Genomic DNA, 24,596 nt, shown 5'->3' with positions numbered 1-24,596 from the left:
TCAGATCTCACGGATGGAAAGTGAACGTGGAAAAGAGTTCTCTATCTCCGTCAACAAGGGTTCCCTTCTTGGGAACAATAATAGACTCCTTAGAAATGAGTATTTTTGTGACAGAGGCCAGAAAAACAAAACTTCTAGACTCTTGTCGGATACTTCATTCCGTTCCTCTTCCTTCCATAGCGCAGTGCATGGAAGTGATCGGTTTGATGGTAGCGGCAATGGACATAGTTCCTTTTGCGCGCATTCATCTAAGACCATTACAACTGTGCATGCTCAGTCAGTGGAATGGGGACTATACAGACTTGTCTCCGAAGATACAAGTAAATCAGAGGACCAGAGACTCACTCCGTTGGTGGCTGTCCCTGGACAACCTGTCACAAGGGATGACATTCCGCAGACCGGAGTGGGTCATTGTCACGACCGACGCCAGTCTGATGGGCTGGGGCGCGGTCTGGGGATCCCTGAAAGCTCAGGGTCTTTGGTCTCGGGAAGAATCTCTTCTACCGATAAATATTCTGGAACTGAGAGCGATATTCAATGCTCTCAAGGCTTGGCCTCAGCTAGCAAGGGCCAAGTTCATACGGTTTCAATCAGACAACATGACAACTGTTGCGTACATCAACCATCAGGGGGGAACAAGGAGTTCCCTAGCGATGGAAGAAGTGACCAAAATCATTCTATGGGCGGAGTCTCACTCCTGCCACCTGTCTGCTATCCACATCCCAGGAGTGGAAAATTGGGAGTCGTCAGACATTGCATCCGGGGGAGTGGGAACTCCATCCGGAAATCTTTGCCCAAGTCACTCAGCTGTGGGGCATTCCAGACATGGATCTGATGGCCTCTCGTCAGAACTTCAAAGTTCCTTGCTACGGGTCCAGATCCAGGGATCCCAAGGCGGCTCTAGTGGATGCACTAGTAGCACCTTGGACCTTCAAACTAGCTTATGTGTTCCCGCCGTTTCCTCTCATCCCCAGGCTGGTAGCCAGGATCAATCAGGAGAGGGCGTCGGTGATCTTGATAGCTCCTGCGTGGCCACGCAGGACTTGGTATGCAGATCTGGTGAATATGTCATCGGCTCCACCTTGGAAGCTACCTTTGAGACGAGACCTTCTTGTTCAGGGTCCGTTCGAACATCCGAATCTGGTTTCACTCCAGCTGACTGCTTGGAGATTGAACGCTTGATCTTATCGAAGCGAGGATTCTCAGATTCTGTTATCGATACTCTTGTTCAGGCCAGAAAGCCTGTAACTAGAAAGATTTACCACAAAATATGGAAAAAATATATCTGTTGGTGTGAATCTAAAGGATTCCCTTGGGACAAGGTTAAGATTCCTAAGATTCTATCCTTCCTTCAAGAAGGATTGGAAAAAGGATTATCTGCTAGTTCCCTGAAGGGACAGATTTCTGCCTTGTCTGTGTTACTTCACAAAAAGCTGGCAGCTGTGCCAGATGTTCAAGCCTTTGTTCAGGCTCTGGTTAGAATTAAGCCTGTTTACAAACCTTTGACTCCTCCTTGGAGTCTCAACTTAGTTCTTTCAGTTCTTCAGGGGGTTCCGTTTGAACCCTTACATTCCGTTGATATTAAGTTATTATCTTGGAAAGTTTTGTTTTTAGTTGCAATTTCTTCTGCTAGAAGAGTTTCAGAATTATCTGCTCTGCAGTGTTCTCCTCCTTATCTGGTGTTCCATGCAGATAAGGTGGTTTTACGTACTAAACCTGGTTTTCTTCCAAAAGTTGTTTCTAACAAAAACATTAACCAGGAGATTATCGTACCTTCTCTGTGTCCGAAACCAGTTTCAAAGAAGGAACGTTTGTTGCACAATTTGGATGTTGTTCGCGCTCTAAAATTCTATTTAGATGCTACAAAGGATTTTAGACAAACATCTTCCTTGTTTGTTGTTTATTCCGGTAAAAGGAGAGGTCAAAAAGCAACTTCTACCTCTCTCTCTTTTTGGATTAAAAGCATCATCAGATTGGCTTACGAGACTGCCGGACGGCAGCCTCCCGAAAGAATCACGGCTCATTCCACTAGGGCTGTGGCTTCCACATGGGCCTTCAAGAACGAGGCTTCTGTTGATCAGATATGTAGGGCAGCGACTTGGTCTTCACTGCACACTTTTACCAAATTTTACAAGTTTGATACTTTTGCTTCTTCTGAGGCTATTTTTGGGAGAAAGGTTTTGCAAGCCGTGGTGCCTTCCATTTAGGTGACCTGATTTGCTCCCTCCCTTCATCCGTGTCCTAAAGCTTTGGTATTGGTTCCCACAAGTAAGGATGACGCCGTGGACCGGACACACCTATGTTGGAGAAAACAGAATTTATGTTTACCTGATAAATTACTTTCTCCAACGGTGTGTCCGGTCCACGGCCCGCCCTGGTTTTTTTAATCAGGTCTGATAATTTATTTTCTTTAACTACAGTCACCACGGTACCATATGGTTTCTCCTATGCAAATATTCCTCCTTAACGTCGGTCGAATGACTGGGGTAGGCGGAGCCTAGGAGGGATCATGTGACCAGCTTTGCTGGGCTCTTTGCCATTTCCTGTTGGGGAAGAGAATATCCCACAAGTAAGGATGACGCCGTGGACCGGACACACCGTTGGAGAAAGTAATTTATCAGGTAAACATAAATTCTGTTTTTTAAACTTCCTCTGCACAAATCCCAAATAATAGCACTGCAAGACTATGCAGGACCTATGATTTAATCTAATTTATAGACAATTTAAAGACATTTACATTTCTAGAACAAATGCATGAATATAACTAGAGCTGCAACAACTAATCGTCATAATCGATAATAATCGATTATGAAAATAGTTGTCAACGAATCTCATAATCGATTAGTTGGTTTGCAATTAGTTGGTCTGTGCACAACACCAGCTGCTTCACTCTACTGAGCTCCTGCACATGGTATTGTGTTTTATGGTTATGTCCTTAGCCTAAAGGACGTCTACCGACGTATACTTTTCACTTTTTCAGGACAGTATAAGTTTACAACTACCTCTGGCTTATGTGCAACCCAGATATAATAGTCATCGTTTGGATTGTTTATATTAAATCAGGCGATTTGGAACTATGCTTTGCATGATATAGTTCTGAGCTTGTTATTTACACCTAGTCCCTAGACTGATGGGAGCTATTTAAATTGTTGGGCACTATTATCTGTTTGCGCAATTATTAGCGGATTGCTTGCTATTGCTCATTATATGTACTGTATAAATAAATGTGTAAGGCTTTGTCCTGGGTTTGATATATAGTCCTTAGTGCTTTTGTTTGTTATTTTTTTTTTATATGTTTAATCAATTGTGATAATATGTATCAGATTCAACCTTAATAAGTAAATATCTGTTATTTTTAGAGCGGACTAGATATTTTCCCCTAACCTTATAGCTGGTTATTTACCATTGCATATAGATATTCAAGATATTTTTTATGTACCTTGCCAAGGTGGAAGTACTACCTTTTTTCAAACAGTTATAAACTGTGCTCTGCTGGTTAAAAATTGGACAAACAGTTGTGGTAATGTAAAGTTTTAGTCTGAAGTTTATATTTGTAACACTCAGTATGTGGATTCTATTTAAAATAACGGAAACAATTATTGATTCTTTTTTTATCCGATTAGTCGATTAATCGAAAATATAATCGGCCAATTAATCGATTATGAAAATAATCGTTAGTTGCAGCCCTAAATATAACTCAATCCACCACAAAATGTTTTGTAAAACACACATGAAATCACTGAAAATGAACAATAAATAAAATAAATGTTTGATCAAATATGAAATTTAAACTTTACTGGAACATGGAAATAGGAACATCAGCTTATTTACAACTTTCATATAGATTTTAATGCTTTCTACATAGACAACAGAATGGTAGATGTCCCTAATTGTTATGCTCTTGTGATGCATTAAGGTATAGGGGCCGATTTGTTAAATGCCGGGCGGACATGATTCGCTGTAATATCGCTAAATGCCAACAGTTTTTAACATTGCACCAGCATTTCTTGTGAAATGCTTGTTCAATGCGGCCCCTTGCACATTCGCAGCCAATCGGCCACTAGCAGGGGGTGGCAATCATCCCGATTGTATCCCGAATGAGGTGGAGGACGAGTTAAGGAGCAGCGGTCTTATGACCACTGCTTCTTAACTTTGTTTCCGGCGTGCCTGAAGGCTTGCAGGGAAACAGCTGCATCCGCAACATAATAGATCTACCCCCATGTGTCATCAGACTTGTACTACTAGAAACCTGTGCCATTTCTATACCTACAGGTGTATTTTGCTAATAGTCAAATAATGTCATATTGCACCACACTCATGATTATGCTCCTGGGTCTAAGAAACTGTTCTGCTTCAGTTTGCATTAGCAACCATCCACCAATCACAGTACTCTTTGCCATGATTATGAAAATAAGTTGTACATTATTGTAGAATTTGTCTTCTGTGAGCAGGAACAACCGTCTAAATTCTAAAAAGCCTAGAATAGATTATTGCCTTAAAGGGACATTAATCCCAAAATATTTCTTTCATTATTCAGCTAGAGAATACAATTTAAAAAAGTTCCAAATGTACTTCTATTATCAAATTTGCTTCCTTCTCATGATATTCTTTGTTGAAGAGATACCTAGATAGGTAGCGTGCACATGCCTGAAGCACTACATGACAGGAAATAGTGCTGCCATCTAGTGCTCCTGCTAATGTATAACATTGTTGCAAAACTGCTGCCATGTAGTGCTGCAGACACGTGCACACTTCTGAGCGTACGTCCTTGCTTTTCAACAAATGATAACAAGAAAACTAAGAAAATTTGATAACAGATACTGAGAACTTTCACAATAGTTATCCAAGGTGGAGGGGCAAGAAGAGGTAAATGCCCCACACAGAGGAAACAGCATATGTGATTTTAGTGGAGCATCAAACCAGAATAACAGTGCAATATTATACCCATATAAACAGTATGTTTTCTTAATTCAGAAGTCAAATTAGAAAGGTCTGCCCAATAGTTATTGAGGTATGTAATGTTAACACCACACCCAACCTTATCAAATATCATTTACATTACCATCTCCCTACAGAGTGAGGCAACTCTCACTAATCCTAGTGCATAAATAATATTATAATATCCCCACTGAGTAAACACCTAACTACTCTGCCTTGATATGTTTCAGACAGGGATAGCTTACCATAACATGTCCCCACAGAGTGAGCCAAAGCTCACCACTCCAGGTGGATATATAATACAAAACACATTATCAAAACAATCGCACATTACCAAATCCCTATAGAATAAACAACTCCCCACTCGGGCTGGATATGTTTAAGACTGTGACAGCGATTATTTATTGTACAGATGGCATAGTCATTTAGCAAAGCATAAAACATGTGGGTATGCGGAGAATAACTCGCTTCCAGCAGTGTTGCACTTGCAGTAAACCATAATACCTGTCCTAGTAGACACAGAATTTTTTTTAGTTCTGGACGAATCATTCGTCATGAAAAAGAAAATTCTTTGAATTAGTCTAAAATGAATTTCTGGGGATTATTCGGTTTGGACAGACATTATTCGTTCATTAATGGAAATATGTTAACCCCTTATTTCCTATGTGGAATGTCTTCGAGGCAGCAGAACAGCAGCATAAAAGCAGCGTATAATTTTTGCGTATACTTGTTAACTGACACCGGAATCAATCAGCTCACAATGCAGTTGCTGAATATAGTTATTGAATACTGTAAATTTTAGCTTCTGAAACATTTCCCACCTAAATAGTGTAAAACTGAACTTTTAAACCCATTCCCGCTTGCAGAAAAGTAGAGTAATGGTTTTAATGGCATTCACGAAGGAATTAACTTTTGCAGTACCATCACTTGTTCCTTTGTTGGTTAGGGGTTGCTTGTTTTGAAATAAATGCGAATAATACTGCAAAATTAGTGACTTTTTGATTCATCTGAAATAGAATCTACATGTCTAGTACCTAAATCCCCCCTTGCAAAAACAGCCATTATTAATCACCAAATAGCTGGGTAATGTTTAAGTGAAGAATGGACAATCACACAATCCTCTAAACCAGGGGTCGCCGACCTCAGGGACCACTAAACTCAAAATTTTGAATCCTGTGAACCACTAACATGATTATTTTTTTTAAAAAGGTACAAACCTCTATAATGTGTGTGTATACAGTATATATATATATATATATATATATATATATATACATTATATATATATATATATATATATATATATACACATACTGTACATAACTAGTATAACCATAGCTAAGTTTACATTATGTATATATTTACACATTTTTAAGAATTATTTTTTGGAATTAACAAACTGAATGACAGAACTGAGAGAATTCTTCCAAATGACAGATGAAGGGCGAGTGCCCACTTTTGAGCTGGAAACAGAGAGGCAGAAAGTGGAGAAAAAGGAATTGTGATTAAAAGGACCACAAGACTTCTAAGTTACCTCCCCAGTTAGGAATTATTCAAAACTACTTATGATCATGGACAGACATTGGAGTCATAAATTAAGTTTATATCAAAAAGCTCTCAATATGGTTGTGAGCTAACCACAACTGATGTTACTGGCAATTACTATAATACTGGTGGGATATGGCTGATCTGCTGGATGGCAATTACTGGAATTCAGGTGGAATGGCTTTGTGTGCAGAAAAATTATTAGAATGAAAAATAATTAATATTTAATTAAAAAAAAGAAGATGGAGGGGAAGAAGACAAACAGTGATGTAAGTCCATCTGAAGGAAAACTACAAAGAGACAGGTAAAGGGAAGAAAATAAATGAGATAATTTTTTTTTAAGATTTTCTTTTTTTCTATACTTTAATTCCACTATTTCAAGCCAAGACTATACCAACCTCTGCTGACTTTAGAATGGAAGCATCTTCCTCTGAGCAGCGCACCGGGTGGGAGGAGTTAAAAATACAATCTGGCTACGCAAGTTGCGCAGTACTATGCAACGTGCGTAGGGAGATTGTAATTCAACTCCTCCGTCGGTTTTCACTGATGTCCAGTCAGGCACTGTAGGGAGTTGCAACACGATAGGGGTGACACCACCAGAGGAGATTAATTCCTGCTTGATGGTGTCAAGGACCACCAACATCTTCTCGTGGACCACCAGTGGTCCATGTACCACTAGTTGGCGACCGCTGCTCTAAACTATGGACATTTTTGGGTCAGGGTCTCACCTTTGTTTTCTTGAATAATCTGTGTATTTATTAAATCTTGCTCAAATAGTTGGTGTTCTATAGATGCATTATATATCAGACAATATTAAAATAATCAGATAAGTTAGATTTCTCCAACATAGGTGTGTCCGGTCCACGGCGTCATCCTTACTTGTGGGATATTCTCTTCCCCAACAGGAAATGGCAAAGAGCCCAGCAAAGCTGGTCACATGATCCCTCCTAGGCTCCGCCTACCCCAGTCATTCTCTTTGCCGTTGTACAGGCAACATCTCCACGGAGATGGCTTAGAGTTTTTTAGTGTTTAACTGTAGTTTTTATTATTCAATCAAGAGTTTGTTATTTTGAAATAGTGCTGGTATGTACTATTTACTCAGAAACAGAAAAGAGATGAAGATTTCTGTTTGTATGAGGAAAATGATTTTAGCAACCGTCACTAAAATCCATGGCTGTTCCACACAGGACTGTTGAGAGCAATTAACTTCAGTTGGGGGAACAGTGAGCAGTCTCTTGCTGCTTGAGGTATGACACATTCTAACAAGACGATGTAATGCTGGAAGCTGTCATTTTCCCTCTGGGATCCGGTAAGCCATGTTTATTACGATTGTAAATAAGGGCTTCAAAAAGGGCTTATTAAGACTGTAGACTTTTTTTGGGCTAAATCGATTGATTATTAACACATATTTAGCCTTGAGGAATCATTTTATCTGGGTATTTTGATATAATAATATCGGCAGGCACTGTTTTAGACACCTTATTCTTTAGGGGCTTTCCCAAAGCATAGGCAGAGTCTCATTTTCGCGCCGGTGTTGCGCACTTGTTTTTGAGAGGCATGGCATGCAGTCGCATGTGAGAGGAGCTCTGATACTTAGAAAAGACTTTCTGAAGGCGTCATTTGGTATCGTATTCCCCTTGGGGCTTGGTTGGGTCTCAGCAAAGCAGATACCAGGGACTGTAAAGGGGTTAATGTTCAAAACGGCTCCGGTTCCGTTATTTTAAGGGTTAAAGCTTCCAAATTTGGTGTGCAATACTTTTAAGGCTTTAAGACACTGTGGTGAAAATTTAGTAAATTTTGAACAATTCCTTCATGTTTTTTCGCATTTGCAGTAATAAAGTGTGTTCAGTTTAAAATTTAAAGTGACAGTAACGGTTTTATTTTAAAACGTTTTTTGTACTTGTTATCAAGTTTATGCCTGTTTAACATGTCTGAACTACCAGATAGACTGTGTTCTGAATGTGGGGAAGCCAAAATTCCTATTCATTTAAATAAATGTGATTTATGTGACAATGACAATGATGCCCAAGATGATTCCTCAAGTGAGGGGAGTAAGCATGGTACTGCATCATTCCCTCCTTCGTCTACACGAGTCTTGCCCACTCAGGAGGCCCCTAGTACATCTAGCGCGCCAATACTCCTTACTATGCAACAATTAACGGCTGTAATGGATAATTCTGTCAAAAACATTTTAGCCAAAATGAACACTTATCAGCGTAAGCGCGACTGCTCTGTTTTAGATACTGAAGAGCATGACGACGCTGATATTAATATTTCTGAAGGGCCCCTAACTCAGTCTGATGGGGCCAGGGAGGTTTTGTCTGAGGGAGAAATTACTGATTCAGGGAACATTTCTCAACAAGCTGAACCTGATGTGATTGCATTTAAATTTAAGTTGGAACATCTCCGCATTCTGCTTAAGGAGGTATTATCCACTCTGGATGATTGTGACAAGTTGGTCATCCCAGAGAAACTATGTAAAATGGACAAGTTCCTAGAGGTGCCGGGGCTCCCAGAAGCTTTTCCTATACCCAAGCGGGTGGCGGACATTGTTAATAAAGAATGGGAAAGGCCCGGTATTCGTCCCTCCCCCCATATTTAAAAAATTGTTTCCTATGGTCGACCCCAGAAAGGACTTATGGCAGACAGTCCCCAAGGTCGAGGGAGCGGTTTCCACTTTAAACAAACGCACCACTATACCCATAGAGGATAGTTGTGCTTTCAAAGATCCTATGGATAAAAAATTAGAAGGTTTGCTTAAAAAGATGTTTGTTCAGCAGGGTTACCTTCTACAACCAATTTCATGCATTGTCCCTGTCGCTACAGCCGCATGTTTCTGGTTCGATGAGCTGATAAAGGCGGTCGACAGTGATTCTCCTCCTTATGAGGAGATTAGGGACAGAATCAATGCTCTCAAATTGGCTAATTCTTTCACCCTAGACGCCACTTTGCAATTGGCTAGGTTAGCGGCTAAGAATTCTGGGTTTGCTATTGTGGCACGCAGAGCGCTTTGGTTGAAATCTTGGTCGGCTGATGCGTCTTCCAAGAACAAGCTACTTAACATTCCTTTCAAGGGGAAAACGCTGTTTGGCCCTGACTTGAAAGAGATTATCTCGGATATCACTGGGGGTAAGGGCCACGCCCTTCCTCAGGATCGGCCTTTCAAGGCAAAAAATAAACCTAATTTTCGTCCCTTTCGTAGAAATGGACCAGCCCAAAGTGCTACGTCCTCTAAGCAAGAGGGTAATACTTCTCAAGCCAAGCCAGCTTGGAGACCAATGCAAGGCTGGAACAAGGGAAAGCAGGCCAAGAAACCTGCCACTGCTACCAAGACAGCATGAAATGTTGGCCCCCGATCCGGGACCGGATCTGGTGGGGGGCAGACTCTCTCTCTTCGCTCAGGCTTGGGCAAGAGATGTTCTGGATCCTTGGGCGCTAGAAATAGTCTCCCAAGGTTATCTTCTGGAATTCAAGGGACTTCCCCCAAGGGGGAGGTTCCACAGGTCTCAGTTGTCTTCAGACCACATAAAAAGACAGGCATTCTTACATTGTGTAGAAGACCTGTTAAAAATGGGAGTGATTCATCCCGTTCCATTAAGAGAACAAGGGATGGGGTTCTACTCCAATCTGTTTATAGTTCCCAAAAAAGAGGGAACGTTCAGACCAATCTTAGATCTCAAGATCTTAAACAAGTTTCTCAAGGTTCCATCGTTCAAGATGGAAACCATTCGAACTATTCTTCCTTCCATCCAGGAAGGTCAATTCATGACCACGGTGGATTTAAAGGATGCGTATCTACATATTCCTATCCACAAGGAACATCATCGGTTCCTGAGGTTCGCATTCCTGGACAAACATTACCAGTTCGTGGCGCTTCCTTTCGGATTAGCCACTGCTCCAAGGATTTTCACAAAGGTACTAGGGTCCCTTCTAGCTGTGCTAAGACCAAGGGGCATTGCTGTAGTACCTTACTTGGACGACATTTTGATTCAAGCGTCGTCCCTTCCTCAAGCAAAGGCTCACACGGACATTGTCCTGGCCTTTCTCAGATCTCACGGATGGAAAGTGAACGTGGAAAAGAGTTCTCTATCTCCGTCAACAAGGGTTCCCTTCTTGGGAACAATAATAGACTCCTTAGAAATGAGGATTTTTCTGACAGAGGCCAGAAAAACAAAACTTCTATACTCTTGTCGGATACTCCATTCCGTTCCTCTTCCTTCCATAGCTCAGTGCATGGAAGTGATCGGGTTGATGGTAGCGGCAATGGACATAGTTCCTTTTGCACGCATTCATCTAAGACCATTACAACTGTGCATGCTCAGTCAGTGGAATGGGGACTATACAGACTTGTCTCCGAAGATACAAGTAAATCAGAGGACCAGAGACTCACTCCGTTGGTGGCTGTCCCTGGACAACCTGTCACGAGGGATGACATTCCGCAGACCAGAGTGGGTCATTGTCACGACCGACGCCAGTCTGATGGGCTGGGGCGCGGTCTGGGGATCCCTGAAAGCTCAGGGTCTTTGGTCTCGGGAAGAATCTCTTCTACCGATAAATATTCTGGAACTGAGAGCGATATTCAATGCTCTCAAGGCTTGGCCTCAGCTAGCGAGGGCCAAGTTCATACGGTTTCAATCAGACAACATGACAACTGTTGCGTACATCAACCATCAGGGGGGAACAAGGAGTTCCCTGGCGATGGAAGAAGTGACCAAAATCATTCTATGGGCGGAGTCTCACTCCTGCCACCTGTCTGCTATCCACATCCCAGGAGTGGAAAATTGGGAAGCGGATTTTCTGAGTCGTCAGACATTGCATCCGGGGGAGTGGGAACTCCATCCGGAAATCTTTGCCCAAGTCACTCAGCTGTGGGGCATTCCAGACATGGATCTGATGGCCTCTCGTCAGAACTTCAAAGTTCCTTGCTACGGGTCCAGATCCAGGGATCCCAAGGCGGCTCTAGTGGATGCACTAGTAGCACCTTGGACCTTCAAACTAGCTTATGTGTTCCCGCCGTTTCCTCTCATCCCCAGGCTGGTAGCCAGGATCAATCAGGAGAGGGCGTCGGTGATCTTGATAGCTCCTGCGTGGCCACGCAGGACTTGGTACGCAGATCTGGTAAATATGTCATCGGCTCCTCCTTGGAAGCTACCTTTGAGACGAGACCTTCTTGTTCAGGGTCCGTTCGAACATCCGAATCTGGTTTCACTCCAGCTGACTGCTTGGAGATTGAACGCTTGATCTTATCGAAGCGAGGATTCTCAGATTCTGTTATCGATACTCTTGTTCAGGCCAGAAAGCCTGTAACTAGAAAGATTTACCACAAAATTTGGAAAAAATATATCTGTTGGTGTGAATCTAAAGGATTCCCTTGGGACAAGGTTAAGATTCCTAGGATTCTATCCTTCCTTCAAGAAGGATTGGAAAAAGGATTATCTGCAAGTTCCCTGAAGGGACAGATTTCTGCCTTGTCTGTGTTACTTCACAAAAAGCTGGCCGCTGTGCCAGATGTTCAAGCCTTTGTTCAGGCTCTGGTTAGAATTAAGCCTGTTTACAAACCTTTGACTCCTCCTTGGAGTCTCAATTTAGTTCTTTCAGTTCTTCAGGGGGTTCCGTTTGAACCCTTGCATTCCGTTGATATTAAGTTATTATCTTGGAAAGTTTTGTTTTTAGTTGCAATTTCTTCTGCTAGAAGAGTTTCAGAATTATCTGCTCTGCAGTGTTCTCCTCCTTATCTGGTGTTCCATGCAGATAAGGTGGTTTTACGTACTAAACCTGGTTTTCTTCCAAAAGTTGTTTCTAACAAAAACATTAACCAGGAGATTATCGTACCTTCTCTGTGTCCGAAACCAGTTTCAAAGAAGGAACGTTTGTTGCACAATTTGGATGTTGTTCGCGCTCTAAAATTCTATTTAGATGCTACAAAGGATTTTAGACAAACATCTTCCTTGTTTGTTGTTTATTCCGGTAAAAGGAGAGGTCAAAAAGCAACTTCTACCTCTCTCTCTTTTTGGATTAAAAGCATCATCAGATTGGCTTACGAGACTGCCGGACGGCAGCCTCCCGAAAGAATCACAGCTCATTCCACTAGGGCTGTGGCTTCCACATGGGCCTTCAAGAACGAGGCTTCTGTTGATCAGATATGTAGGGCAGCGACTTGGTCTTCACTGCACACTTTTACCAAATTTTACAAGTTTGATACTTTTGCTTCTTCTGAGGCTATTTTTGGGAGAAAGGTTTTGCAAGCCGTGGTGCCTTCCATTTAGGTGACCTGATTTGCTCCCTCCCTTCATCCGTGTCCTAAAGCTTTGGTATTGGTTCCCACAAGTAAGGATGACGCCGTGGACCGGACACACCTATGTTGGAGAAAACAGAATTTATGTTTACCTGATAAATTACTTTCTCCAACGGTGTGTCCGGTCCACGGCCCGCCCTGGTTTTTTTAATCAGGTCTGATAATTTATTTTCTTTAACTACAGTCACCACGGTACCATATGGTTTCTCCTATGCAAATATTCCTCCTTAACGTCGGTCGAATGACTGGGGTAGGCGGAGCCTAGGAGGGATCATGTGACCAGCTTTGCTGGGCTCTTTGCCATTTCCTGTTGGGGAAGAGAATATCCCACAAGTAAGGATGACGCCGTGGACCGGACACACCGTTGGAGAAAGTAATTTATCAGGTAAACATAAATTCTGTTTTTTTATGTTAATTAAAGGGACATGAAACTCAGAAATGTTCTTTTATGATTCAGATTAAGCATACAATTTAATTTTTTTTATCAAATTTGCTTCGTTCCCATGGTGTTCTTTGTGGAAGAGATACCTAGGTAGGTGTCTAGAGCACTACATGGCAGGAAATAGTGCTTCCATCTAGGTGTCTTGCAAATGGATAGCATTCTGGCAAACTGCTGCCATATAATGCTCCAGACACGTGCACGCTCCTGAGCTTACCTCCTTGCTTTTCAACAAAAATACCAAGAGAAATTAGAGAATTTGATAATAGAAGTAAATTAGCAAGTTGTTTAAAATTCCATGTTCTACCTGAATCATGAAAGAAAGAAAAAATGGGTTCCATATCCCTTTAATCTTTTTTTGTCAGTCAGGATGTAGAGACTACATCAGGCAATTTATAAGATTAGTCGTGTGACTGCAGGAAGAGGAGATTACTAAAAGAGTTGCTTAAATAACCCAGAGAAAGATAGTGAAGTCTTTCACAATGATGAGATGGCTGTCATACTTGCTTATCAATAGCTGAAGAGGTTGTGAAATGAAGCGTTTCTGCCTTTACAGATATAAGCAGTTTGATTAAAACAGAAGAAATTCATGGGGCTTTAGTACCACTTATCATCTTTCTTTATTTGTGCAATGCTTAAAATGGTTTTCTACAGCTATTAGAACATTAGATTTGATACAGTATAATCATTTTTAGGACCCGATAATCTTATACTCTCCTATCAGGTGAGAAGTCTCATCAGTACGGCGGGGTCCCTCAAAGAATTTTACAAACAATAATTTGACCTTTATAGATGTTTATCTCACTATGCAGGGTTCTGGGTGTGAACAAGAGACTCCTGCAATAAGGTGTCTAACATATCCCAAATATCTTGTGTGATTTCTCTCCATGAGTTGTTGATCATCGGCCCTTATTGAGAAAAGCTTCCGATTTTAGGGGTCTGTCCCCCTGTCCCGGGTTTCTAGCCATCTGTCCCGATTTGCCCCATGCTTTGCTCTCACAGGGTTAGATACCTGTTAGATTCCCTGTGCAAAAGGAATGGTGTGTGGGTTAAGCAGGAGTAAGAAGGCTGTATACACTCTGACCACGGGTAATGGTGACCTCTCTAACCTACCTCTGCTAGTGATGATGTCTAACCCCTGGTGATAATACTAGCATGCCTTCAGTTATATACAATGAGCAGTGCTAATACCAGGGTAACGAACAGTGGCAGCCACAGACTGCCAGCTAATGTGCTTGCCAACCCCAGGACCCCATACAATGAATTACAGATACCCATATATGATGTAGTGTGTGTGTCTATCTGTATCCATAACTGTGTGTGTGTATCTGTATGTATAAGTTTATGCTATGTAGTGTGTGTGTGTCTGCATGTATAAATGTAAGCTATGTAGTGTGTGTATGTGTATCTGCATGTATAAGTGTGTATCTGCATGTATAAGTGTATGCTATGTAGTGTGTGTGTGTCTGCATGTATAAGTGTATACTATGTAGTGTCTGTGTATCTGCATGTATAAGTGTATGCTGCATGTATAAGTGTATGCTATGTAATGTGTGTGTGTATCTGCATGTATAAGTGTATACTATGTAGTGTCTGTGTATCTGCCTGTATAAGTGTATGCTATGTAGTGTGTGTGTGTGTATCTGCATGTGTAAGTGTATCCTATGTAGTGTGTGTGTATCTGCATGTATAAGTGTATGCTATGTAGTGTGTATGTATCTGCATGTATAAGTGTATGCTATGTAGTGTGTATGTATCTGCATGTATAAGTGTATGCTATGTAGTATGTGTGTATCTGCATGTGTAAGTGTATGCTGCATGTATAAGTGTATGCTGCATGTATAAGTGTATGCTATGTAATGTGTGTGTGTATCTGCATGTATGTGTATACTATGTAGTGTCTGTGTATCTGCCTGTATAAGTGTATGCTATGTAGTGTGTGTGTGGGTATCTGCATGTGTAAGTGTATCCTATGTAGTGTGTGTGTATCTGCATGTATAAGTGTATGCTATGTAGTGTGTATATATCTGCATGTATAAGTGTATGCTATGTAGTGTGTATGTATCTGCATGTATAAGTGTATGCTATGCAGGGCCGCCACTAGAAATTTTGGGGCCCCTGACTTAACCATTGATCAGGCCCCCCCCCCCCCCTCCTTTGACATGTGCAATTTTTGACCAAGTGACTAAAACGTATATGCACTTTATTCTTAATTGTCTATTTAAACTTGGAAATGTTGTAAAGGTAGAAACATACACTGAAACACACACACACACTCACACATAAGGATTCGCATACAGACACTCTAGCAAACACGCAAAGAAACTCAGACACAGACACCCAAACAGACACTTAGCACTTGTTTACATTGCCCGGACAAGTAATGAGGTAAACTACAGTTTTGTAAAAAAAGGAGATTTAGAAAACAAAATATGGAGTTCTGATTATCTTTTTGTAAAGGAAGATGCCAACTAAATAATGACAACAGCTTTACAGTGGCTGAAAGGAAGGGCCCTGAACTGCCTAAACAATAATTTAAAGGTTAAATGGTAGATTGGTGACTTCCGGAAAGGTCTCATAAGTCTCAAAGTCTGTAGAAAGATGTGAATAATCAGTAGTAAGGTCAAAATGTCCTAAAAAGGAACATACAATGGACACCCACACACAAACTCAAACTTGCACATACACCCAAGGAAACACCAACAGAGACAGCCTCAGAAAACACACAAAGACATACACACACACACAGAGACACCCACAGAAAACACATAAAGACATACATACACACCCTCACTGAGACATCTACAGAAAACACACAAAGACATACACACCCTCACAGAGACACCCACAGAAAATACACACCCTCACAGAGACATCCACAGAAAACACAGACATACATACACACACACACACACCATCACAGAGACATCCACAGAAAACACAGACATACACACCCACCCTCACAGAGGCATCCAGAGAAAATACACAAAGACAAACACACGCCCACCCTCACAGAGACACCCATAGAAAAAGCTCAAAGACATATGCACACACCCTCAAAGACATACACACCCACCCTCACAGAGATACCAACAGAAAAAAAATACATACACACTTATAGAGACATAAACCAAAGCACAAAGACATAAGCACAGACACCCACAGAAACACTCACAGGAGGAAACATTTATGCACCTTGCATCCCCTAAATCAACAGTGTTTGACATGCATGATAAAAAAATGCAGAAATTAAGAGATCACTTTTTAAAGAATCATATTTGTAAATGTGCAAACAAAAATAATTCTGTGAATTCAAAATTGTACATTAATGATCTGGGTAGATGGCTAGATGAAGAAAAGTACTTTTAAAAGGTTGACATATGTTTGTTTGATATTTTCCCTATTTTCCCCAACCAAGAGCACCACTTCAAATATAGTATACAAATGTTCCCATCTGTCACCTGTACTTGTGGATTTTGAAAATGCTGTACTCTATATGGTCTTGGTGGAACCATAAGCTGTGGTACTCATACCATTAGATCTGGTTAAATTCAGGATTTAAGCTTGTTGGTATGCATTTCAAAATTAAGTCAGCTGTAGAGTAAACTGAACAGTTTTAAGTTAACCTGTCTCATTTCCAACACTGAGCAATCTTAGTCTGAGAGTATAACATGTTATGCAGATGTAAAAATCTTAGATAAAATGCCTCCTTGTATCTGAAAAGTCCTTGCATAAAGGGGCAGTAAACTGGAATGCAATAGATATAATTTGTGTATTGAGGAGGAAACATTTCTGCATGGTTTTAAATATAGAATTTCTACAGCATTGTCAAATAATCATGAATACACTGCTGCTAAAAAAATGTGTTTTTATGGACCCCTGGCCCCACCATACAACCACTACCACACTGAAGTTACAATCTTAAATTGCACAAAGAAATAAAAAACATTTGCTAAGTAATTCCTACCTCCTCTGCAAATGAAAGTGATCAGCCGTCTGACTCAGGCACACACTCTACAAACAAAGTGCCAAGTCTGTCTCACACTGTGCATAGTGGTTTGGTGCACACTCAGAAATCCTCTCAAATGCTAATACTTTACTCCTTGTAATAACATTTCCCATGCTCAATTAGCACTCTGCTGTAGTACCCATTGGGCCCCTGACAGGAGTCACCCCTGTCACCCCCTGATGGCGGCCCTGATGCTATGTAGTATGTGTGTATCTGCATGTGTAAGTGTATGCTGCATGTATAAGTGTATGCTGCATGTATAAGTGTATGCTACGTAATGTGTGTGTGTATCTGCATGTATAAGTGTATACTATGTAGTGTCTGGGTATCTGCCTATATAAGTGTATGCTATGTAGTGTGTGTATCTGCATGTATAAGTGTATGCTATGTAGTGTGTGTGTATCTGCATGTATAAGTGTATGTTATGTAGTGTGTGTGTATCTGCATGTGTAAGTGTATGCTATGTAGTGTGCTACTGTGCATTTTTTCTGACTTTAAAGGCCAGAATCTAGAATATTAATGGGAAATGCAGAGAGCAGTTATAAAGAATTTATTATTAAATGTCCAATTAAGATAAAAATATTTAGCAATGTCTTTGCAAAGGTTAATTAAATACATAGCTCACATAGCCATACCAGTGGTTTGAGCTTGTGTTTGATTTGCTACCTAAAAGTATTAAAATATATGACTTTATTTAGAATTTTATTTATATTACTTTAATATTATGATTTTTTAAGCCCTGCCCACCACATTTCAATTTTTTTTGCCGGGGTGGGGGGGGTGTCCCTCTTTTGAATTTTGAAATTTTGGGAGGTATGCAGTCAGCTAACTGAAGTGCAAAGAGGTGCTCAGTGGGATTCCTAGTTCCCTGTACAGAAGAAACAACACTGGGGGACACAGGCAGACCCACTTCAAAATACCCCACTATCACTCTCACTGACTTTATAACTATGCTCTTTAAATCCAAAATGTTTAACAACATTTTGAACTCATAAACTGACAAATGTTAGAACTTTGATAAAACCTGTATTAGTAAGCAGTCATCTCTAATAAGACACTGATTCTTACAGAGCCAGTGATCTCCACAGAAAATTTCGCCAACCGGGTGGCATTTTGAAGTAGCCGTGTGGAATTATGAAGTTGCTGGGTGGGGGCAGTGTAATATTTTCTATTATTATATCATTTTTCAGCTATCCAAAGCACAAAGTCATTGCATAATTTAACATTTTTTTAATACTGGCTAATTTTAGCTTAATATTGAGTAACATACTAGGTGCACCCTCTTAAAGGGTCCTGGGGAGAACACTGAGAGCATAAAATATATTACATTTGTTTTTAAAATTGATCCAAAAAATGCAATTTGTTTCTTAGGTTCTTTTGTCTTATAACAGCTAAACATACCATTTACCAAAGGATTTTTGGATCTATAGGATGCAGAGTTCCTTGCATGTTAAAACCGTTTAACACAGTTAAGTTCATTTATTGGCCTTCTTAGGAGAAACGTTGCAGTAGTGCTATCACTTTAATAGTCCTTCAATGAAATAACTGTAGTTTAGATATCTCTGTGCATTAGGGCCATACACTGTACATTGCTAGGAGAGGCCCATAGATTAGGCTGTTTTTAAAAGGTATTTTCTGAGCTGAAGTGAGGAGATCCCTTTTGCAGTTTGTATCCTCTGTGGAGATTTGCTGTTCATCGTTCCATCCCTAAGGGAGCGGAGGATACAGGCACACAACAAGCACTGATGGCAGGATCTATTAGTGGAGTGCTGCAGATGTGTTCAGCTGCAGATTGGGGCTGCGTGAGGTCAGGCTTTTCCCTCCATGAGGTTAGAAGGGAAACTGTAAGTTTCTATGCCATGAAAAGGGGGGAAACTACGTTAAGTACACACTTGGCAGCTTTTTTATCCTGCTGGATAAGAGCCCGAAGACAACAAGATGAAACCATGGGGTAAGAAGTTAGAAGCTGCAGACATAAATATCGCAGTCTCATTATCTAACCTTCTGTAAAATGTCACTGTGTGTTGTATTTTCTGTCCTGCTTTGCTGGCTGTGCACTGCTTGTCACACGTATACTTGCCAACAGTCCCTGATTTCCAGGGACAGTCCCTGGATTTTGTTGTATGTCCCTGGATTTTTTTTGTCCCTGGAAATGTCCCTGAAAATCTCTTTTGCATAACATTTGTTGTTTGCATATATATATATATATATATATATATATATACACACACACATACATATATACAGATAGATAGATGATAAATAGATATAGTGTATTATTTAAATATAATTCATTCCTAATGGAATATTGTTATTATTATTGAATGGGTTCACATATTATTTGTCTTTCTAATTTTGATGCTGTGTTGTAAAAATAACCAAATGCCCAGAATGTGTTCCAGAGACTGGATAGGTGTAAGAGCTTGGTGCTGTAATCTGTATAATAAACTATGGATATGTCTAAATTATACTATTACTTTCAAATGGGTGTGTTTTGATTGCAGAACTGAGTGGGCGGAGCAGTTGAACAGTAGGTCGTCAATACTCCAGTAACCCGCTTGCTTGCTCTGCTGCAAAGTGTCCCTGGATTTTTTTTTTTTAAATGTTGGCGACTATGCACACGTTTTACCCATACTTTCTAACTCTTCATTCTGTTTATACTTCTCTCATGTGCCATGTTACTGGCAATTATTTTTTTACCACCTTGGTATTTTCTTGGTATCTTCTCCTACCTCTGGCATGTTATACCGCATTTCTCTTACTTTGAAGCTGCTTCCTGTCTTTCCTCCACCCTCAGGAGACATGAAAATTCACATAAGATTGTTTTTCTCGTGACTCACAAATATTAATGTCCTTAAATGCCAGACAGGGAAATTTAACCAAAAAAAATAATGTTTTGTGTAGCCCATGTGCTCCTGCAGAAGTATTTCATTCTACTCTTAGGTAAAAATACAGCTTTAAAGGTCTGTTTGAAGGTTAGTCAGATATCAGTCAACAAACTGATCCATCAGATCTCACGCAGAAATACTCATCAACCTTTCTTGTTACCTGGATCTGCAGCTCCTATGTTCTGTCTATTTAATTCTAGTCATTAATATGTATTTTGTGTTATCTTTGCAATGACTATGCATATACCCATAGAACAGGTCAACTTTGCAGAGCTATTGACCCCTGACTGCATTAAAAATGTGTCAGATTTAGGGTTTAGACCAGTATTTTATTTTCTATGTTTTATCTGTACTGTTCCAATATTATAGAATATATACTAAGTAATAATAAAACTTTAATGCCTAGATTCACTACACTTGAAGGGAACTATTCAGTGAGATAACTCTCTGTAGTCCTCATATTATTTGTTTAAAAGAGATTCATGAGCACTTTATCATCATCTTTGTGAATATATTTTATCATATAACAAAGTAACAAGAGATGTTGAGAACTTGTACAGTTTAGTGAGACCAGGCAAGTGAATGTAGTAATCTTCACTTCTGCAAGGTTGTTTGAAATGTGCATCTGCTGTTACCAATATGTTCAGTAACCAGAACATTGCATCACCTTAAGCACATTGGTTTCTTCTTTAGACTCTGGGGAAGAACTTACATGCAAATATGTAAAAAAAAAATGCTATCACTTAAAGGGATATGAAAATATTTCATCATTCAAATAGAGCATGCGATTTTAAACAGCTTTCTAATTTCCTTTTATTATTATCAATATTTCTTTGTTCTCTTGGAGCCGGCCCAATTCTGGTTCACTATATGGCAGCAGTTTTTCAAGAATGCTATCCATTTGCCTAGAAGTAGCACTATTTCCTGTCTTGTAGTGCTTCAGGTGCCTACCTAGGTATCTCTTTAACACACAATATCATGGGAACAAGGCAAATTTGATAATAGAAGTTAACTGGAAACATTTTTTTTTTTAAATGGTATGCTCTGTCTGAATCACAAAAGAAAGGTTTTGTTTCATATCCCTTTAACAGTGCCTTCCCTTCCCAAATGACAAGGTGATAGATAGACAAAGATTTGGCAAAGCTATTAATATGCCAATATCATCATATCCAAAAGAAATACAGATTTCTATTAGTATAAAAGGAAAACATTATTATGGGCAGTAACTTCTGAATTATCTTTCAATCATTACCTGTGCATATAAACTTTTTCACTATTCTTAATTAATAATTGTGTAACCTTTGTTCACAGCTGGATTATACTTATTTTTTTGGTGGGGGGTGGGGGGGAGTGCAGAAACATTGTCTTCCCCCTTAGGAATGAATAACTTACTATTAGTAAATAATATAAAAAGACATTGCTTTTCTCTTTGATGCTATAAAAATAAAGATAAACACATCTACACATACACTGAACCACCTGTGTTTTCATAGAAAAATGTAGCAACAACCTAGAATAAATAATACAGCAATGGCTGATTCGTGCAATTTATTTCTTTAAACTTTCAGCAAACTCAGTAAAGATGGAGATGCAGAGCGATGAAGAAGGAGAGAGAAAGCCTTTACGCCGGGAAACCCCGCTGCAGGATGACGAGGGTTGCCAAGAAGAACAGATAGCTGAAACCAATGGGATCTCTGAGAGCCGTAACAGTCAGGAGATGTCCATGGATGGCGGCATCCGGCTTCCAAATGGTAAACTGAAATGTGACGTCTGTGGCATGGTTTGCATTGGTCCCAATGTGCTAATGGTCCACAAGCGGAGTCACACGGGTAAGCAGCCTGGAGACCAACTGCCCGTAGCATCTGATGCTAATATTACCTGATACTATTGCCTGTCATTGCTAACTTTCCATAACCTTGAAAGGCAGATTGCACCCTTTGATAAACACAGGAAGCATTGGTGCATGGTGTCTGTGATTACATTTACAGCAACATGTCACCCCAAAGGAGTAAAAACTTGCTAAAGGGTGTATTAGCTATTTTATTTATAATTATTTAGATATTTTGTCCCACACTCTTAAAAGGCCAAAAGAGGAATCAAATAGGTGATTTAGCCAATTTGCAATATTTTGAAAATCTAGGTTACAGATTTTGCTTGCTGGAGCATGGAACAATTATTTCACAAAAACAAGAGGTGTTTATCGTCCCTTTATGGTGTGGGCAGGTTAGACATTACAGAAGTTAGCTTAGTTACCTTTATTTGTTATCACTGGAAATGAGGGGTGTGAGTTCCATTTGCTAAACTCTTATCTGCTCCATCCTATCTGTATCCACTGTGATAGGAGAAGTCCAAGGAGTCCAGCAAGTTGATATCATATGCTCACTGACAGCTGCAGGGCTACCTAGATGCCACATCTCACCAGGCAATTCAAGGTTAAAGGGATACTAAACCCACAACTTTTCTTTAATGATTCAGATAGAGCATGCACTTTTAAGCAACTCTAATTTACTCTTGCTATCAATTTTTATTTGTTCTTTTGCTATCCTTATTTAAAAAGTAGGAATTTACAGCCAATATTAGGTTCAGCACCATGGATAGCGCTTGCTTATTGATGGATACAGTTAGCAAACCAATAAGCAAGCATAACCCAGGTTCTCAACCAAAAATGGGCTGGCGCTTAAGCTTTACATTTCTGCTTTTTAAATAAAGATAGCAAGAGAACGAAGAAAAATTGATAATAGGAGTAAATTTAAAGTTGCTTAAAATTGCATGTTTTTATCAGAATCATTAAATAATTTTTTAGGGGGTTTAGTGTCCCTTTAAGATGAGGGTGTTTGACATTGTTGTATGCTCTTTGCTTGTAGAATTGGGTATAGTAATATATGTCTAGATGAGAATACTTTGAGGATTTATTTGTTTAACTATAATGTAGTTTTAGTCAAATTGTCCATGTTCCACAACATATATATCAGATATTTGTGAATTTGGGGTTATCAGTAGAGAAGTAAATTTAATGGGAAAACATATCCCTAATGAATATATAATAATGTTGTTATAGAATCTGATAGTTAATCATGAATTCTAAGAGAAGACTTTTAGGGAATTTAGCCATAGCTAAATTATGATCCTTACCAATCTCGCCAGATCTTGATAAAACACAAGGCAATATGAGTTCCTGCCGTGGCTCCATTAGATTAACAGATCCCATAAAAAATAAAACAAATAACATAAACTTGCCTTATTTTTTTAGATCACTAGACCAGGCGTTATCCTCTATACAGCAACACAGGAGATATCAAAACTTTTTTTACCAATTACGTCACTTTATCACCATAATCCTAACATGCATTACTGCAACCAATCATCAAGAGATATTGATATGGTGCCCGTTGAACACTGAAATGTCAGGCGTTGTATTTTAATCAAATGTTAGGTGGTGAAAGTAAGAAGTAAAATGATTTCTACAATTCCAGAATGAGCAGGAAACAGGGAACAGTGAGTCATACTAACAAACGCAGTCCATCCTCGTGAGATAGGGCAGTATTTTACTTTATATTGCCTATTGCATGACTTAAAGGGACAGTAAAGTCATAATTAGACATACAATTGTAAACAACTTTCCAATTTACTTCTATTATTTAAAGGGACATGAAACCCAAAATGCTTCTTTTATGATTCATATAGAGAATACAATTTTAAACAACTTTTAAATATACTTCTATTATTTAATTTTCTTCATTATTCAGATATCCTTTGTTGAAGAAAGAGAAATGCACATGGATGAGCCAATCACACGAGGCATCTATGTGCAGCCACCAATCAGCAGTTACTGACCCTATTTAGATATGCTTTTCAACAAAGGATATCAAGGGAATGAAGCAAATTAGATATCAGAAGTAAATTCGAAAATGGTTTAAAATTGCATGCTCTTTTTAAATCATGAAAGAAAAAATTGGATGTCATGTCCCTTTAATTTGGTTCCTTCTCTTGTTATTCTTTACTGAGAGGTTTATCTAGGTAAGCTCAGGAGCAGCAAAGAACCTAGGTTCTAGCTGCTGATTGGTGGCTGCATATATATACTGATTGCCACTGGCTTACCCATGTGTTCAGTTACAAACCAGTAGTGCATTGCTGCTCCTTTAACAAATGACACCAAGAGAATGAAACATATTTTATAATAGAAGTAAACTGGAAGGTTGTTTAAAAATTGTATGTTCTACCTAAATCATGAAAGAAAAAAATATGGGTGCCATGTCCCTTAAAAGCACCATCACATTTTATAGTAATAGTATTTTGAAAGGATGTATTCTGCCTTTGAAGTAGCCTGAATGCATTTTAAACAATTAAAATGTACATGCTATGGTGTATAGCAATGCTGAGCACTACTGCAAACTCCACACAAATCCAAAAAAAACATATTTATAGCCAATCACCAATTAATATTCCTCTACTGATGCACGGCACATACAGGTGCTGTGAGTT

At 39.6% G+C, this 24,596-nt stretch overlaps 1 protein-coding gene across 13 annotated transcripts in view; it reads left to right on the top strand.

Annotated features, from left to right (window-relative positions):
• Positions 1-24,596, top strand: part of IKZF2 (IKAROS family zinc finger 2) — a 294,492-nt gene that overhangs the window by 217,797 nt on the left and 52,099 nt on the right. For 11 of the 13 annotated variants that reach the window (XM_053698802.1, XM_053698797.1, XM_053698800.1 and 8 more), the window contains one exon: positions 21,683-21,943. In XM_053698802.1, coding sequence (XP_053554777.1) covers positions 21,697-21,943 — 247 coding nt within the window. In that variant the 5' untranslated portion in view covers positions 21,683-21,696. The remainder of the gene's footprint in view (positions 1-21,682; positions 21,944-24,596) is intronic. The other 2 variants (XM_053698801.1, XM_053698794.1) reach the window with 1 other exon arrangement.

This window comes from Bombina bombina, chromosome 1 (genome assembly GCF_027579735.1).
Source record: "Bombina bombina isolate aBomBom1 chromosome 1, aBomBom1.pri, whole genome shotgun sequence".
In the NCBI taxonomy this organism is placed as follows: domain Eukaryota; kingdom Metazoa; phylum Chordata; class Amphibia; order Anura; family Bombinatoridae; genus Bombina; species Bombina bombina.
The sequence above is the reverse complement of the archived record's forward strand: the minus strand, read 5'-3'. Positions and strand labels throughout refer to the sequence as shown.